We start from the raw sequence: 16,891 nt of genomic DNA on the forward strand, positions 1-16,891 counted from the left end.
ATGGGTCAAATTGTTATTTCGTTACTCTTTGCGGTGCTACTTGACTGAGAGAAGAAATTGATCCATATTATGATTAATACTGCCAATATGCTTGGGTGACTCCGGCCTAGAAGACTTCGGTCATATCGGGTCTCCCATTCTATACCGTGCAAATTATAGTGAGGAAAAATTTTTAAAAATGTATACTATTGGACGTGAATGTTTGTGGACATTGCCTTTACTATATTTCATGGTTGACGAATAAAAGAACTCTCTCTCTCTCTCTCTCTGTTCACCAATTTGACGTATCCCGGGACGAATGGGGCCATTCCCAAATTTTTCGAGAATATTCGTAATATTTATAAATAGTGGAATATTTTCGGGCAGATGGATTAAAACTCAAAAAATTTCGCGCACTTCGCGCGATTTAGTGTCTCTACGTACGTGCCTTGAATATGAGAATACAGTATCATAGATGCACTAGAATAGCCCGACGCCGTCTGGTTGCAGGAGTTTTCAACAAAGTAATTAATAAGAATGAACCCGCCCGAAGTGAATAATCTGTGATAAGCTCATGAATGTATATATTATTATGCCATGATCGATGTTCAAAATTATTATTATAAGTGCTGTAAATTATCGAAGAAACCACTTGCTCATACACTCACCGATATCATTGATAAAATTCATTCATTTATGCAAAAAATTTTCGCGCTTCGCGCAACTAGAAGCCAAATAATCTCTGGTTTTTGATCACATTCATATCACCGATTTGCGCTCGCCCGTGAATCGGGCGCCCAATCCAGATATAGTTCGCAACTGCTGGAATGTGTGGGTCTCTGAATAGTATGTAAAAAGGGTAGTGCAGGGTAGTATAGACGGATCTATGGCGCGTTCCCACGAGAGAGAGAGAGAGAGATGATATTCTTTCTCGCCTGCACCATCGAGATGCTTTGGCGACGGAGTTGCGATACGGCCCCATGAGGTCATCTAGTCTGCGCCCCCGTTTTTTTTTCTCCTCCATGCTATCGGTGATTGCTGAGCGCCTAGCAGGATAGCTGCGGATACCATTTTTCGAGTCTTTGGTATGACCCGGCCGGGGATCGAACCCACGACCTACCGCTCGAGAAGCCGGACGCATAACCATTACACTATCTCGCTCGGTGGAAGCGGGGAAGCTCCCCTGCTAAACTCATAAAAAAATTCAGGATTCCGGACCGCCTCATGCTCATGTTCCCCTATCCGGCCCGCCGGATGGATAAGTTGCCCGCCCCTGGTCTATATAGTGTCTATATGTCTGCTGCAAAATCGCCTTTGGAAAATATATCACCGAATAAATACGTGGATGAAAGCCGAAAACTTGGTACACTGTTACATGACATCATCGAGAAGTAGCCTCGTGACCGTTTTACGTATGGTACACTGTCAAAATTAATACTAACAGACCAAGACGGAATTTTGCGTAAAATTTACTGAGGAATAGGCTGATCAAGTGATCAGCTGTTAGCCGCCATCGAAAACGAAACGGCTATCGCGCTTGACAGGGGTTGTGATTGTAAGCAAATGGCCTGAAGGCCACAATTTCACGGTGAAATTGACATTGGAGAATATAAAATAAAAGTAAATATTTGAATGCAAACCGAGAATGTTAGTAAACTGTTTCATGATATCATCATCTCATCACCTATCTCAGTATGGAACACAGTTAGCGTTAACACAGATACGCCGGCTTTTGCGTGAAATCCGCAATGCGTTAGGTAGGCTAAGTGTCAGATCAGCGCCCATCTCTACCATACTCGACCTTGATAACGAAATTGCTGCCCTAATCATTGAGTGCCAACCTTGAGACTTGGCACAGCGTTCGATACTAAAATCAAGACATACCATGCAAAAGCTCATGATGGATCTAGGTAAGGAGCATCGTTAAAGGGGCACTGCGCTCTAAAAATGATGTGGTCTCAAATTGAAGGTAAAAACGAACAAAATTTTTGGCCGCAGCCATTTCCTTCAGAACGCCACCGTAATGGAGCTGCAATTTATTGAAATTTCTACAAGACCAGCTGCCGCGGCTGCTTAACCCGTTACATGGCACGATATCTTCACCGTCGCTCTTGCTCGACGCGAATAGGCAGTCACGCAGAGAACGAATTTTAGATAGTTGTCAGCCGATGTTATGAAGGAAATGTGTCTAAGTTTCGTTCTCTGCGTGACTGCCTTATCGCGTCGAGCAAGTGCGACGATGAAGACATCGTGCCATGTAACGGGTTAAGCAGCCGCGGTAGCTGGTCTTGTACAAATTTCAATAAATTGCAGCTCCATTACGGTGGCGTTCTGAAGGAAATGGCTGCGGCCAAAAAATTTTGTTCGTTTTTACCTTCAATTTGAGACCACATCATTTTTAGAGCGCAGTGCCCCTTTAAAATCAATAGAGACCAATACCGGCTTTGCGTAAAATCTGTTTGCGATAAATGACGAGTCAGCTCTCACTCGACTTAGGAAACGAAATTACCATTAACATAGTTCAGTGACAAACTTGAAACTTGGTACAGCGTTCGATGCTAACATTAAGACTTACCGTACCAAATGTCATGACCGATCTCGGTATGGAACATCGTCAAAATCAATGGATACCAATACCGGCTTTTGAGTAAAATCTGTTTGCGATACATCACGGATCAGCACACACTCAACTTCGGAAACGGAATTACTACCCTAAACTTTAAGTAGAAACCCTGAAACTTTGAACAGTGTTAAATACCACCATCACGACATGACATACCAAGTTTCAAGAATTATCATGGTGTGAAACACCATCAAAATCGACCTATACCAGCAAAGGTCGACTAAACGCATATGAAGGTAACCGAGTTCAGATATAGATTCGATTGTTACATCCCACCTTAGGGGCACAGACCTATTGTGCCCCACTTGCTCGGTAATTTTATGAATAGGAGAGACTAAATCACTGTTTCTTTATTGAGCGCGGCTTTGAGAGAATAGACAGTGAAAGCTTATTGTTATGAGCGCTACCGGGGCGTGCCCCGGCAAGGCATTCGCAAAGCGAAAACACGGAAGAGAATTCGATTTTCGCAGAGACTTCGCTATATATGGGCATTTACAAGCGAAAGGACAAGAAGATTTTCGCTGTGATTTCGGTATATATAGATTGCTGTGCGTCTATAAATGGTAAAGAATTGTTATTGAACAGATTTTTAGGTTGGGCAATGCCCCACTTGCCCTATAGGACGAGCCGCCACTGGCACTTTCAAGAATATGGAACTGTAATGCGTCAAAAAAGTCACTCGGTAGTTCTGTGTATAACTTTTTTATTTGTACTAGATGAGTGATGAAAATCATAGGCAAGGTGGCCTACATAAAATAAATAAAAGTCAAGAAGTTTCAGCCGAACAGCGTAGGATTTGACTGAATGCCAGCTCTTCAAAAATGAAAAACGTCAAAAAAGCCACTTGTTCGTTCTAGTATTAAAAAAAGGAGACAAATCCTCTTAACAGATGACGTATGGTAACCCTACCTAGTAAGGACGGACACTTTCTACCCAAGAATGTAGGAACTTCGATAAACGACAATAAATTTTAATTATTTCTACAATGCGTGATGTATAGCTACTGGAATTCCTCATACGTCCCCCGTTAGCGATGACTCTTGAGCTAGTAATGGCTGTAAGACCATCACAAAACGCCGGTATCGGAGCCATTTTCAAATCGCCGGTTCTGCAGCCATTTTTAGATGCGCAACTAGAACTAGGCCTACTCACCTTTCGAAATCCGGAACTACAACCACTCACTTTTTCAAAATCTTCAATTAAAACTAGTTTGGTGATCGTCAACGAGGTAGATTTGCAGTCCGTACAAATCTTTCTCCAAGCCTGCAATTCTAATCCCTACTGCGGTTTCCAATGAAAATTACACGAACGAAGCAGCTCCAAAACGCTTCTGCTGACATAAAACAAATCACTTTTAACGCGAATAAAGAGACAAAGCAGCATTTAAGTTCTTTGTTTGAAATCATCAATGAATAACCACATTATTTAGATCAGAAAACATGATTTCTTCATCAGATAAGCATCGGTGTGATTACTCACATAAATTTCAACAAGAAAAGGTGCATAAAACATAAATATAAACAGTTTGAAAAATGAACATTTTCCAGGGGTCGCCAGCAGTAAAGTAAACTACTTTTCATTTTTTCAAGTAGTAAAATAGGTTTCGTCTACTTTCTCTACTTACACAAGCGGTTATGTTCTGAGACTCCTTCCACTTCTACTTGATAGGAAAAACTACTTACACTTTGTGGTTTGTAAAGTAAAAAGTAGTTTTGGGATATGTTTGCAATTTACAGCGCTGTTACGAGTGTATTAGTCACAATTGGGTGCAATAACCCATATAAGGTGTTTGGTGAATATATATTCGAAAATTGCACATACTTCCAGTGTCATTTTGCGGTAATTGTGAAGATGCACAATTCAAAAGCAGCCAGCCCTAATTACCTGCTAAAAGTTAGCAGGTTTAAAAACCGCTGCATTACAAATCTGGCTCAATTCCAACTGGTCGATGTGAACGCACAGGAGTTTGAAAATTTTGAATTTATGATGAAAAAATTGAAAAATAAATTCAATTTTACTGCCAACCCCATGAAATTGTTGAGTTTTTCATTAGTTATTCTGGGATTAGCCTACCCACCATCCAGGCTATATTTGCGAATCAAAAACTCCAATAACTTCGCTTTTACTGGTTGGAAGCGAAAAAAAATTGTTAAGCATCGTGCTTTTAGACAACTTTACAATTTCATTGGGTTGACAGAAAAATTTTTTTACAATAAATTCAAAATTTTTAAACTGCTGTGAGTTCACATCTATCACTTGGAATCGATCCAAATTTGGTGTGCGGCGTTTTTTCGGGCAACCTAGCAATTTAATCAGTGAATCCCCGGAATCCGGAAAACAAAGCTATTTTTGAACAAAGTAAATTGCCAGGGTTATCAGTGAAGGCGCAAGTTATCCGTTTTATCGGTATCGGCCTAAAAATCAGATATATCAGTCTGGCTCTAATCTCAAGGCGGCCAGACGTACATTATACGAGCATCAAAGAATAGCGCAATACATTATGATCCCGTCACTTTCATTGTGTGTCCCAAGCTAGAATAACACAAGATATACGCGCTAGCTCCGCTGGGCAGAGACGCTTTAGAAACCTCGTGGTCGTCAAACTTATACCAAGATCCATCCGTTGGATTTTTGCACGTAGCCACATAATGCCCGCTATCCATAGTAGCCCCGTAATGATGAGAAACCGCGTACAAGTTGAAAGAATTTTTCGCCTTCGTTCCAATCACATACTTGTTAACGTCCAGATTTTGCGCAGGAAACTTAACATTCGTCTGTAGTTTATCTCCCCACCGTCCGGAAAACGAAAACCTTTTGAAATGAATCAGCAGCACGGGAGGTAATTTCCAAATTTCCAGCTTCCTGACTGCGTCACGATCTTGCTTGCAGTTCGGACAAAACCATTTATTATCCCCGCTCAATTTTTCAACTTCCGAAAACTTATCCAAACAATCGGTAATCTGACAACTGCCTCGATTCGGAACGGGCAACGAAAGATACATAAACACGTCAAATTTACGAGACGTTTTCCTGCAACTTAAACACTGCGTCACGGCCTTAAACTGTCCTTGAAACAGCTCGACAATAATCGATTCGTTCAGGCGTTTGTGAAAATCCCAAGACATTCTAGCCGCTTCTAAATCCGCTTTCCCATCATAATCAGGTTCTTCTTTGTATTCCCGAACTTTAATTTGGTTCAAGTCTTCGTGAAGACCGTCCATCAGAAACAGCAAAAGTTCCTGCGAATCCTGTTGCGAATAGGAGGAAAATCTGCTGTTAAATCGACCGATCGTATTCCTAAAATCGCGGGGCGTCACACTCTTCAATTGCCCGCTCCAAACCGCTTTCATAAGCATTGCAAAACCATCAGTGATCTCACCTCCAGACCCCAAAAAGTTTTCTCTATTCAGATGGTTTTTGTACACATTATTCAAGAAGTACTCCGCCAGAAGACAAGTGCTGAACATACAATGCAATACAGAGTTCATGTAGCACGTATTCCCTAAATTATACAATCCACATTGTCCAGGACCCCGAGCCCCATAGTTAGGGTGTAGTTGGGCTAGTTTTTGAGCGTACACATTGGGATTGTCTGATAAATCTTTGATAGGGTCTTTTAAACTAGGTTTCTTAGAACGGTTCACTGTTGGCTTGGTAGGAACGGGTTGTTCATCCACGAGTTGAGCAATATTTGGGGTTGAACTGGATCTTTTGAGACCACCGCTTGTAGTAGACGGTTCATCTTTCAGTCTGACTGTTTTAGAACGTGGTTTTACGCTGACGTGACTCGGCAAATTCCAATGAGTCGTTTGCGTTTTGTGGTCTAGATAAAAATAGCGACCGGTTTTCCCGTCCAAACGTTTTTCCCAATTCATGGGCAAGCTAGTGGAGAGAGTTACTTTGTTATTGTTAAGAACAGACGTTCCTTTCTTTGTAGAATTACTCGCGGGCTGTGAGCTTGGCTTTGGAACCGGCAATGGACCAGTTGCTTTAGGCGTGATTGAAGAATCTGGTTTCACATTTACCTTTGTATCATTAACAGGTACAAGAGGTTTAGTGTCGCGGCTAGGCAACTGCGGATGGAGAGTACTTTCGGGGGCCTTTTCCGCATCCTGCTCTATCATTTTGGGTTTTACTTGTGGAATCGGAGGAGTTTTTGGTGGTTTTTTGACCACGGTCGACAGATTTGAGACCGGTGTGTTTTCGGGATCCTTTTTGGTGTCCTGTTCAGTTTTCGGTTTGACCTGCGGAATCGGAGGGGTTTTGATCGATGTATTCACAGCAGTCGACAAATTTGACACTTTTGGGTCTTCTGCTACTTTTACTGGGAAGTTTTCATTCTTTGAAGGAGTTTTCGAATTGGTGTCGGCCTTGGAGTCGTCTGCAGAAAGTTTTCTTGTCGTAGCGACTGAATCGCTTGAAATCAGGTCTGGCTGACTGGTCGGGTCCGGTTTTGGTAGAGCTTTATCAGTTTTGGTCGGAATGAGAATCGGGTCAACCCCTGATGTAGGGGCTGGACTATTATCCTGATTTGAGACCTTTGATTCATTTTGGGGAGAATCTTGACTAGGACGCAATTTCCGCATTTGCATCGCGAAATCGCGCTCGGCCTGTTTCCTCTTCATCTCAGCGTCCTCCGCTTCTCTCTCAAGCCTCTCTGCTTCCTGCGCCAATTCAAGCTTTTTCATTTTTTCTTCCAAATCTTTCCGTTTCCGTTCATCCTCCTCTTTTTTCTTCCTCGCTTCCAGAAGACGATTCTCAAGATCGGATATTTCGTCACGATTTCGGTTCGAGTCTTTTGACTCGGAAACAAAATTTGAATCTTTCGCAATCACAGATTCTTTTTTACTGCCTGGTTTTGTGGAACGGTTTACGACTGGAATTCCTGTTTTGGGAACTAATTTTTCTTTCTCTATTGGTGATTCAATGGAGTCTTGCTTCATAAATGTTGCCTTCGATATGATTTCAGATGCATCTGAAACTTTCCAACTATCGAAAAAATCAACATCAGTCATTTTAAGTTCATCAGACAGTGAACCATTGCTTTTTTTGGGTTCATCAACAGCGGAATCTGTTATATCATCGCTAATTTCGTCAACAACTATTTCAGGTTCATTGTTCGTGGTAGGAGAAAGAAGGGACGAAAAATCAACGTCACTCAATGACGTGATACTGACAACTTCCGGTTTTTCCTTCTTAGGAACATCAATTTTTGGATTTGTGGTCAACTGAGGATAGAATTCAACCCAATCTGCGAAACCGCCTGACAATACTACAGGTGCACGAGATAGAAATATTGTTTGTTCCCATTTATGTAGAGCATCGAACAGACTGCGTAACGGATGTTTTAAATCATCCAAATCTTTCTCTTCAGAAAACCAATCTATCATAACTAATAGATCGTATTCCGCACGACGCTTCCATATTTTCAAATGTTCCGCATTTGTGATGCCATTATCAATTCTCATGCATATTGTGCCCGGAGTTAGAACACTTTTCGGGATGTTGATACAATCATCGTGCCGGATATGTGACATTTGGAAGCTATCAGTGTCGCGAATATCGATTATTAAAACTTTATAATCGATGCTAGATTTCGCGAATCTAATTCTTCGCAGATTTTCGCAAGATATGGATCTTGCTTTAGGAGATATCATATTCATTTTACTGGCAATTTTTTCTTGAGATGAATTTTTCTGACTGGAAGGTAATATTCCATTGGTTTTCTTGGACTCGGATTCAGGATCCTTTTTGAATGCTTCATTTTTCACTTTTGCTGCATCATAACGCTTTTTAAGACTGGTAGATAAAACTTCAGCATGACCCACAGCCTCAAGTACTCTTCTCGTGCCTAAAAGAAGGCCGTAATGAGTCGGATCTTTCTTGAATTCCCGCGACTTTTTCACTTTTTGATAAATATCAATGTATCGCATGTAAAGCACGTAGGCTCTCTCCTCATCTTTTTTCGATCGAGCTTCTTCTGCCGATTTGAAAGTCGCCTCGCTGTGATTGATGTGGATTTTCATGCTGCGGCTCGGGTCATACTCGTAATTACCTTTCTTGTTCAACTCCCCGACGGAAGAAGCTATATAGAGCTTAATAGGCTCCATAATTTATCACTGAAAAGTCCAAAATACGGTTTAGGCAGGTAATAGTATTGAAAGTTCCATACGGTATTCATATTTTCGATATATTAGATATCATTATTACACATTAGAGATATAGAGAATATAATTCGGCTACGTTACAAATCAACATCACACAACAAAAATGTTACACAGTGAGATGTGAGGTAGACGGGAGGCTCGATATGACAAAGTCTTTAGAGCTGAGCGACCCAGGACAGTTTATCACAGTTGGCCGTTCACAATTCCATTTGTGTGCCTTGGAATCAACTTTTATCAAAATACACCAACCAAAACTCTGTCAACAAAAGGAGTTCGTGTACCACCTAAAAATAGTACATTGAACGCTCTCTCATTCGAAATTTCATGCTGGTGACGTCATATTTTGTGATACGATTGTTGATATACAATGTTCTTTCCAATTCTCTACTAGTTGCTGACGATTACCCCTGACGAGTGTCAGCCGAAAATATTCGGGTTCATTTCAATATGAATATACTATTTAACAGTTGATAACTAACAATAAAAACTCAAGGAACGAAAAGAAAAACAACACACAGTAGCCCATCATGGATGCAAATACGATTTAGTGGTAGTTAGAGATCAGAAAATGAAAACATCGAGATTAGGTGGTAGCTTATTACAAATGTTGACACCAACAAAACTGATCGAATTTTGCACTAGACTGGTTGATTGGTGTTGCACAGACAGAGACAAGTTAGAAGAAAATCTGGTATGATGTTGGTGGGTATCTGAAGGTATGCTGAACAGATTATCAAAATATAGTGGCAGTTCACCCTGTTGATAGGATAGCTATGCATAAATTTCATTACCTAAAATTTGAAAATGTCTTCCACTTTTAATATCCCAACGCTTCTATACATCCTATTACAACTTTCATATATAGATTTCGGGCAGAGAATTCATATGGCTCAGTTTTGCAAGACAATCAATTTCTGCAGATTATATTTTGCGGCATATCCCCAAACTAAGATCCTGTGAATGAAATGAATTACATGCTTAATTGCTTATGCTTAAATACAGCTTTCCTTACAAATACCTAAAATGTTGTTTTCAGCCGTTTCAGGGCTATTTCTGTCCATTCAGATTCAATGTGCTTGCCTCTTATTCACGTCGCCTAGGCCCAGGTATGTGTCAGATTTCTAAGGCTACAATTGCCTACTCCCGGTAGATATCTTCCTATTTTTTCATTGTATCGCAGTGTTACACTGTCGCAGTGTTTGAGTTAGTGAGAATCACTCTGGTTAAACAATAGCAAACGCCTCGATCAGAGTATCATCCCGATAAAGATCATCTAAACTCTGAACGGATAAAATAATTCTATCAAAATTACAAGCGAAAACTGGGAGCCATTCCGAGCCAACAGCAAAGTATTCACAGAGAATAACAAATCCATTGATCACGTGACCTAACCAAGGAAATAAACAAAAACTATTTCGAGGTGCCAACAATAAGTCACATGATAGCGCAAGTATGGTGCGAAAGGTGACAATGATAAAAAATCGCAATATAAACACCAGTCAGAATGTTTTTACTCTCGCAGCTATGACCATGAAGCCATTGTTACACTGAAGTTTACTCTGCAGAAGTTATCGGGGATAAACTAAACATATTTTCCTGTCGAATGTTCCAATCCAAGTGTACATGGTTTGACGTCGATGGGTTCCGAATACAAATGGAGGATTGGAGGATTCCTAAATTGAGGAATTCGAATATGTCCTATTCATGACACAGGCCCACGTCATTTTAGTTTGTAATGTCGGATGTAGCTGGAAATCCGGTGTGAAATCCGATTGGGTTTTCGTAACAACGATCAATGATTATATGGATATTGGATATGCTTGCAGATCATGGTAAAACTTGAAATGTGACGTTTATCAGTGGTACGAAGATCGAAGCACCCGACTATTCTCAATTGCAGACCAGAACATAGCCGTTATAATCATAGCCTATGATAACAGCATATAGCTTTTATAAAGGCTATGGTAACAGAATCACGAGCGAAATAGTGTAATGGTTGTGCGTCCGGCTTCTCGATCGGTAGGTCGTGGGTTCGATCCCCGGCCGGGTCAGACCAAAGACTCGAAAACTGGTATCCGCGGCTATCCTGCTAGGCGCTCAGCAATCATGGATAGCATGGAGGAGAAAAAACCGGGGGTGCAGACTAGATGACCTTACTATAAAGGCCGTATCGCATCTCCGTCGTCAAAGCATCTCGATGGTGCAGGCGAAAAAGAATACCCTATCTCTCTCTCTCACGCTCGTCGTTCAGATGATCATAACTTGATAATGCCACTATGGAATTATACATTCGATAATAATACATACACAAACCCTGCATGAGCGATTGAGCATCTCAACCAAAGTTTCCTTCGCAGTTCCATTGATGGTCAAGGCGAAAATAAAGTGAATACCTTTCTTCGTCCCCGGACAAATCGAATACGAAAATTCCGACTAAACTCGATTTGTATATGTAATTCTCAACTTCTCCGGCACTAGTTTTTGTAGATTCGTCGACGGGCGGCTGTACAAGCCAGCATGCTAACTCACTGCTCCAGCTTTGCCACACGCGCCGGACAAGACCATATCATTCTATTCAAATCCAGATCTGCTACCGACTCAAATTTACTGACAAGTTTTCAAAGATAATTCTAGTAGTCTAATTACAACGAAATGCCGGTAATCTAATTCGTGAAACGTTTCTATGCTCTCAATTTTAATTCCCCTGAAAAATGCTACAGGAGAAAGGTATCGTACTAAACGAGCCAAGCTTGCTGAACAGACATTCTCGTGTTCACTAGAATGAACCCTAATTTGATACGCACTGAACTTGGTTTTTGTTGTTGAATTTTCAAGTTTTTGTGAATTCATCAATTCTAATCTAATTTGGAAAAATACTGTGCAACTATCATGCTAATTCTGCTCTTATTTGGAAAAATTGAAAATTTTTCAAGTTGCCAAACTCTCTATGAAGGGTAATGATCAAATGATCTGCAGAAGAACTTACGGTCAGGGTTAACCACACTATGGGGTCCAAAACCAGCTTGACGAAATGCTGTCACTACCCTGCCTACAATGATCAGAGCCACTAATACTCGCAGCAGTCGCTAATTGATCACAGCACAAAAATATTCACAACTCACGATTTATTAAACCTCATAGTAATATATTTGCACAAAGAGTTGAATTACAGAGGTTAATCGATAATCACACTATGCAGATAACATTTGATAGAATCACGAAAGAGCTAGCAATCCACGATAAGGCTAAAATCGGTACCTCGGATATGTAAAGATGCCGGCTTTACATGAAATCTTGTTTCCGGCGATTCAAGATCAAAATGCTTTAATGGCTACTTGATAATGCACCGATCTGACAATTTTTGAGAATAAAACAGGAATGTACGGCGGTTTGAATTTACAATTTTCTATTTTTCTGTCTCGCCATCGTGGCGAGAAGCAGGCTGATGTATGAAGTCAGAAGGTCGTCCATCTTGTATCCCTGCACGAGAAATGCTTGTTAAAACATGGGTAAAACGCTTATAACTAGAACAATCGGTTCGCCGATAATATCAAAACGATACCACATTTTGAAAAAAAATATTTGCATCAGCCGTTAGAGGTAAAACTAATGGCTATTTGCAGGGTTGTAACCAGGGCACAAGGTTCCAAGTCAAAAGTCAATCTTTCTTTTATAGTTTTGACTCAAGTCAAGTCGAGTCATTTTCAATTCACCACCGAGACAAGTATGAGTCTAAGTCAGCTACTAAAGGGTAGTCGAGTCGAGTCAATACAAAATTGACTCAAGTCGAGTCATTTCAAGCATTTGAAAAATCGCACGTACCAGACTTGTCTCGCAAAGCAATTTATTTCCTTTGACAAGATTGCCGATGGTCATGTGGAAATATGTGTTTCCGCTGCTCCAGTTGCTTATCTTCGTGAAGGGGTAGGTCACCAGAATCTAGAAATGGTTCCGGTATTGTTCGTTTCAAGATACTTTTGGAGGTACGGAATTTAAATATGAAATTGAATAGTATATTCATATTGAAATAAACCCGAATATTTTTGGCTGACACTCTCCAGGGGTAATCATCAGCAACTAGTAGAGAATTGCATGCACTTTGAACACTGCTGATATACGATGTTCTTTCCAATTCTCTACCAGTTGCTGACGATTACCCCTGGAGAGTGTCAACCGAAAATATTTCGGTTTTCAATATGAATATATTACTCAATTGTTTATTTACAATTGACTCACATTTTTAGATTTCGGATCGATGAGACTCAGGCCCTGCTTGTTGATGGCAATGAGGAGATTCTCTGGGAAGGCCTGCTCCGTTGTTTGCTGGAAACAGGATTTTAAGAGTCGCTCAAGGAAAACAGCGTTGGGTACGAGTCACAATTCATATCGAGTCATTTGATATTTGACTCGATTAAAATCAAGTCACTTGACTTTGTAGATAACTTAAGTCAAGTCGAATTTTTCAAGTACGAGGCGTGAATGAATTACAAAAAAGCCAATATACTCATTATGAGAGTCAATGCATTTTAATGATTTGAAATTTGACTCGAAATTTTCAATCCGTGCCACTAGTCAAACCACATTTGAGAAACGCCGAGTCGAGCGATATTTGCATAATGTCTCGAGTCAAATCAAGTCACATGAAAAAGTTCACTTGAGTCAGCGAGAGGGCACAGGAAGCAAGAGATACTCACTCTGACGTCAAAGAAGGCAGACCCGAACGTGGGCCATCGATAGATGAGCTTCAAAAACGCTAATTTAGACTCATCTTTGCTCTTCCCGCTGTTTTTATTGAAATGAGAGACGATTTGCTGGAAAAGAAGGATTCCGTTAGACGTGCAACTGTATGCAACTAAAATAAGATCTCACTCTCTTCCAGTCATCTGGCGACATGGTCCGAATCAAATCAGTGGGCAGAAATTCTTTCAGCATGCGCGGTATGTTCTGGAATTGGCTTTTGTCCTCGCCGAATTTGACTCTGAAATAGAAAGCAAAGTGAAAAAAGAAAGGCTTCGAGATCGGATCCAAGGACTTCAAATCAGCCACAGTTGCAAGTAGCAATTTCTAAAACTATTTCAACTGAGAACACAAAACGAAATACTGCAATAAACCTTGCTTGTTCTCACCGGTATATGAGAGAGGCCAGCTGGGCCCCCTCTTCCTTCGAGCATTTGTGATAACCCCTCAGGAATTTCGGGATTTCCTGGTAATAATGGAATATCCTGTCTGCGTTGATGTCTCGCCCCGGCGACACGTTCAGCCACAGCTTTCTCATGAAGAATACTTGGTACGTCAGAGTTGGCATGTTCCCTGTAAATTCATTATTCAATATTCATTCAAAAAACAAGCTACCCACACTATTGAATAGAGTAGAGAGTGGTGAGAGATAATTTTCGATTACCGAAATGATACAATCCTTGCCGCTAAGAGTAAATTTATTAACGGGAATAATGCTTTTGATGCTATTTTCCACTGTGGAAGCTAACAATTTCATGACATAGCCAGTAATATTTAAAATAATTACATATTTAACTCTAATAGCTTCGCTTCTACAGGTTAGAATTGAGCCAAATTTGATGTACAGCATTTTTATTTCCGCAAATCTAATCAATTTTATCAAGTAGCCAGTAAATTTGAAAAATAAGTTACGTTTGAGCTAATGCGCATACTATACTGACCGTCTTTCATGGGTCTGGCTTTTCTCAGCCAATCGGTAAGATGCCGAACGAAATCAAAGAAGAAATCGGCCTCCGGCACGCTGATCACTTTGTCCGCGATCTTCACGAACAGACTGAACCCTTCCGAGGACTTCAATCGCAGCCTGTTGGCGATGCTCTGGCAGAAATCCTTTGCTCGCGTGCTAGACTCCACTTCGAAGGCCTGCGATCGATGGTGAGTTTCAGAAATGGAAGTACTGCTGCTTCCATGTACTTCACCACCTGCCACTTTGGTGACGTATTAGTCTACATCCGCTACAACTTGCAGATTTGGTCAGTAAAGACAAAAACGTATTTCTACTTTTTAAGAGTACTCAATTAGGTTTCGCCTACTTGCACTACTTACTCGAGTGGTTATGATTTCAGACTAGTCCCTTTTCTACTTTTCATATTTTAGACAAAACTACAACTGGAACTACTCACTTTTCAAAGTCCACAATTAGAACAAGAACTAGACTAGAACTAATCCATTTTCAAGATTCACAACTAGAATTAAAACTACTCACTTTTCAATATGCACAACTAGAACCAGAACTAACCTCTTTTCAAAATCTGCAATTAGAACTAGAACTAGAACTAATCCCTTTCAAGATTCACAACCAAAACTAAAACTACTTACTTCTCAAAATCCACAATTAGAACAAGAACTAACCACTTTTCAAAATATGCAACTAGAACTAGTACATTTTCAAGATTAACAACTAGAATTAAAACTACTTACTTTTCAATATGCCAAACTAGAACTAGAATTTATCACTGTGCAAATTTCACAACTACAACTACTCACTTTTCAAAATGTGCCACTAGAACTAGAACTAGTGACAAAAACCAGCAGCTAGTTGACCGTTAACTAACTAGATAGGTGCTTTGTACAAGTCTGCTGGTGATTTTTCGAGAAAGCAAAATTTGTGACAAAAGATCACCTCGTCGCTGTCGTCCGGAAAATAGACTTTGTGGAAGATCTGCGTTGTCTTGTGCTGGATGGCCTCCACCTCTACGATGTGCGGGGCGTACTTTCTGTTGCCGTGACGGAGCGTGCGTTGCAGTCTACAAAGACATGAGTCAGAGGTGATAAAAGTAGGCGTCGTTCGTGCTCAAGTACAATTTGCAGTATCAATTTCTACTAGAGTACAAGTAAAAGTAGTAATTAGGAAGTGAAGTAAAGTAAAAACTATGTGAGGGCTTGAAAACCATATAAGTACTGCCCACCTCTGACACTCGCCACTCATCTATATAATCTGGCAACAGCGCCCGTTACATGACACATAAAACAGACCTGTGAACGCAATCGTTTGCCATCGGATTCCTTTTCCTGGAAGTGAGAAACTTCTTCAAGTGCGGCTGCAGTTGGTTGCTAGGCGAGAAAACCCCGGTCGCCAACCACATCAGCTCCCAACCTCGCTCCTCACTATATCTGAATGGGGGGTGGGGGTGATAATGCGGGCCGGGCGGAAATGTTTGCATACTCAAATCTTAAGAGTATGAAATCCGAACATGCGTTAAAATCAAAATCGGCAGTTGAGGAAGGCATTTTCAAAATACGCAAGAACTAGAACTACTCAAAAAACAAGTAGTCAGTTGACCATTAACGAACTAGATACAAGAATGTAAAAGTATAAGCTTGTTCAATAGGGCTCTTCAAAAATGACTTTTTTCTCAAATTGTACTAGCTAGTTGATAAAATTGTTAGGTTACCTAATTTAAGCCTACAAATTTGGTTCAATTACAACAAGTTGCCACATTGCTACAGGAGGAGCTGCCACTGGTTGAAATTGAACCAAATTTGGTGGGCATCCTTTCTATAGACAACCTAACACTTTCATGGGGTGAGCGGAAAATTCTCAAATTTTCTGTTACTTATTTTTATATAATAAATATAAACTATATTCTCCTGTAGCAATGCGGCTACTGGTTGGAATTGAACCAAATTTGGTGTGTAGGCTTAAATTAGGTAACCTAACAATTTTATCAACTAGCTAGTACAATTTGAGAAATAAGTCATTTTTGAAGAGCCCTATTGTTCAAGCCTGACCCTAATCCTAACTACAACCCAACACTCAAGCGTCGCATGCTCATGCTCATGTGTCAATAAAGCATACTCACGACTGCCTGTTGTTGGTGAGTTGTTTCATGAGCTGGCAATAGACTTCGTCTCGAAGCACTTCCGACTTGAGAGGACTTTCGAAGATCTGGTCGGTGAGCTCGTTGCTCTGACGCTGTCGCTTTGACGGGTAGTCGCCCATATACTTCATGATAGGTGCAAAAGTGTTAAGGAACAGACAGCAATTACTGGCAGGATTTCTATTTCAATCGTTTTTAATTATTTTATTCATTATTGATTTTACGTCACATTTCTACCAAATGCAGTGGTTCAGAATTTCAATTTATTCATTTTATTTTTTATT

At 40.5% G+C, this 16,891-nt stretch overlaps 3 protein-coding genes across 5 annotated transcripts in view; 1 reads left to right on the forward strand and 2 right to left on the reverse strand.

The window, feature by feature from the left end:
• LOC145440652 (kelch-like protein 8) overlaps nucleotides 1-16,891 on the forward strand; it is a 328,197-nt gene that overhangs the window by 222,702 nt on the left and 88,604 nt on the right. The window lies entirely within an intron of this gene.
• Nucleotides 3,980-9,279, reverse strand: LOC145440629 (ubiquitin carboxyl-terminal hydrolase 8-like). The gene has a single exon (XM_080318319.1). It carries the CDS (start codon nucleotides 8,710-8,712, stop codon nucleotides 5,101-5,103), a length of 3,612 nt encoding a protein of 1,203 aa, XP_080174445.1. The 5' UTR covers nucleotides 8,713-9,279; the 3' UTR covers nucleotides 3,980-5,100.
• Nucleotides 11,878-16,891, reverse strand: part of LOC145440623 (unconventional myosin-VIIa-like) — a 50,780-nt gene continuing 45,766 nt past the window's right edge. For all 3 annotated transcript variants that reach the window (XM_080318299.1, XM_080318298.1, XM_080318300.1), the window contains 10 exons: nucleotides 16,590-16,743; nucleotides 15,763-15,900; nucleotides 15,410-15,533; nucleotides 14,448-14,649; nucleotides 13,896-14,079; nucleotides 13,639-13,747; nucleotides 13,464-13,580; nucleotides 13,006-13,092; nucleotides 12,592-12,708; nucleotides 11,878-12,249 (listed from right to left, as the gene is read on the reverse strand). In XM_080318299.1, coding sequence (XP_080174425.1) covers nucleotides 12,166-12,249; nucleotides 12,592-12,708; nucleotides 13,006-13,092; nucleotides 13,464-13,580; nucleotides 13,639-13,747; nucleotides 13,896-14,079; nucleotides 14,448-14,649; nucleotides 15,410-15,533; nucleotides 15,763-15,900; nucleotides 16,590-16,743 — 1,316 coding nt within the window. In that variant the 3' untranslated portion in view covers nucleotides 11,878-12,165. The remainder of the gene's footprint in view (nucleotides 12,250-12,591; nucleotides 12,709-13,005; nucleotides 13,093-13,463; nucleotides 13,581-13,638; nucleotides 13,748-13,895; nucleotides 14,080-14,447; nucleotides 14,650-15,409; nucleotides 15,534-15,762; nucleotides 15,901-16,589; nucleotides 16,744-16,891) is intronic.

This window comes from Botryllus schlosseri, chromosome 6 (genome assembly GCF_051294905.1).
Source record: "Botryllus schlosseri isolate E-star chromosome 6, Bs_hap1, whole genome shotgun sequence".
NCBI classification, from domain to species: Eukaryota; Metazoa; Chordata; class Ascidiacea; order Stolidobranchia; family Styelidae; genus Botryllus; species Botryllus schlosseri.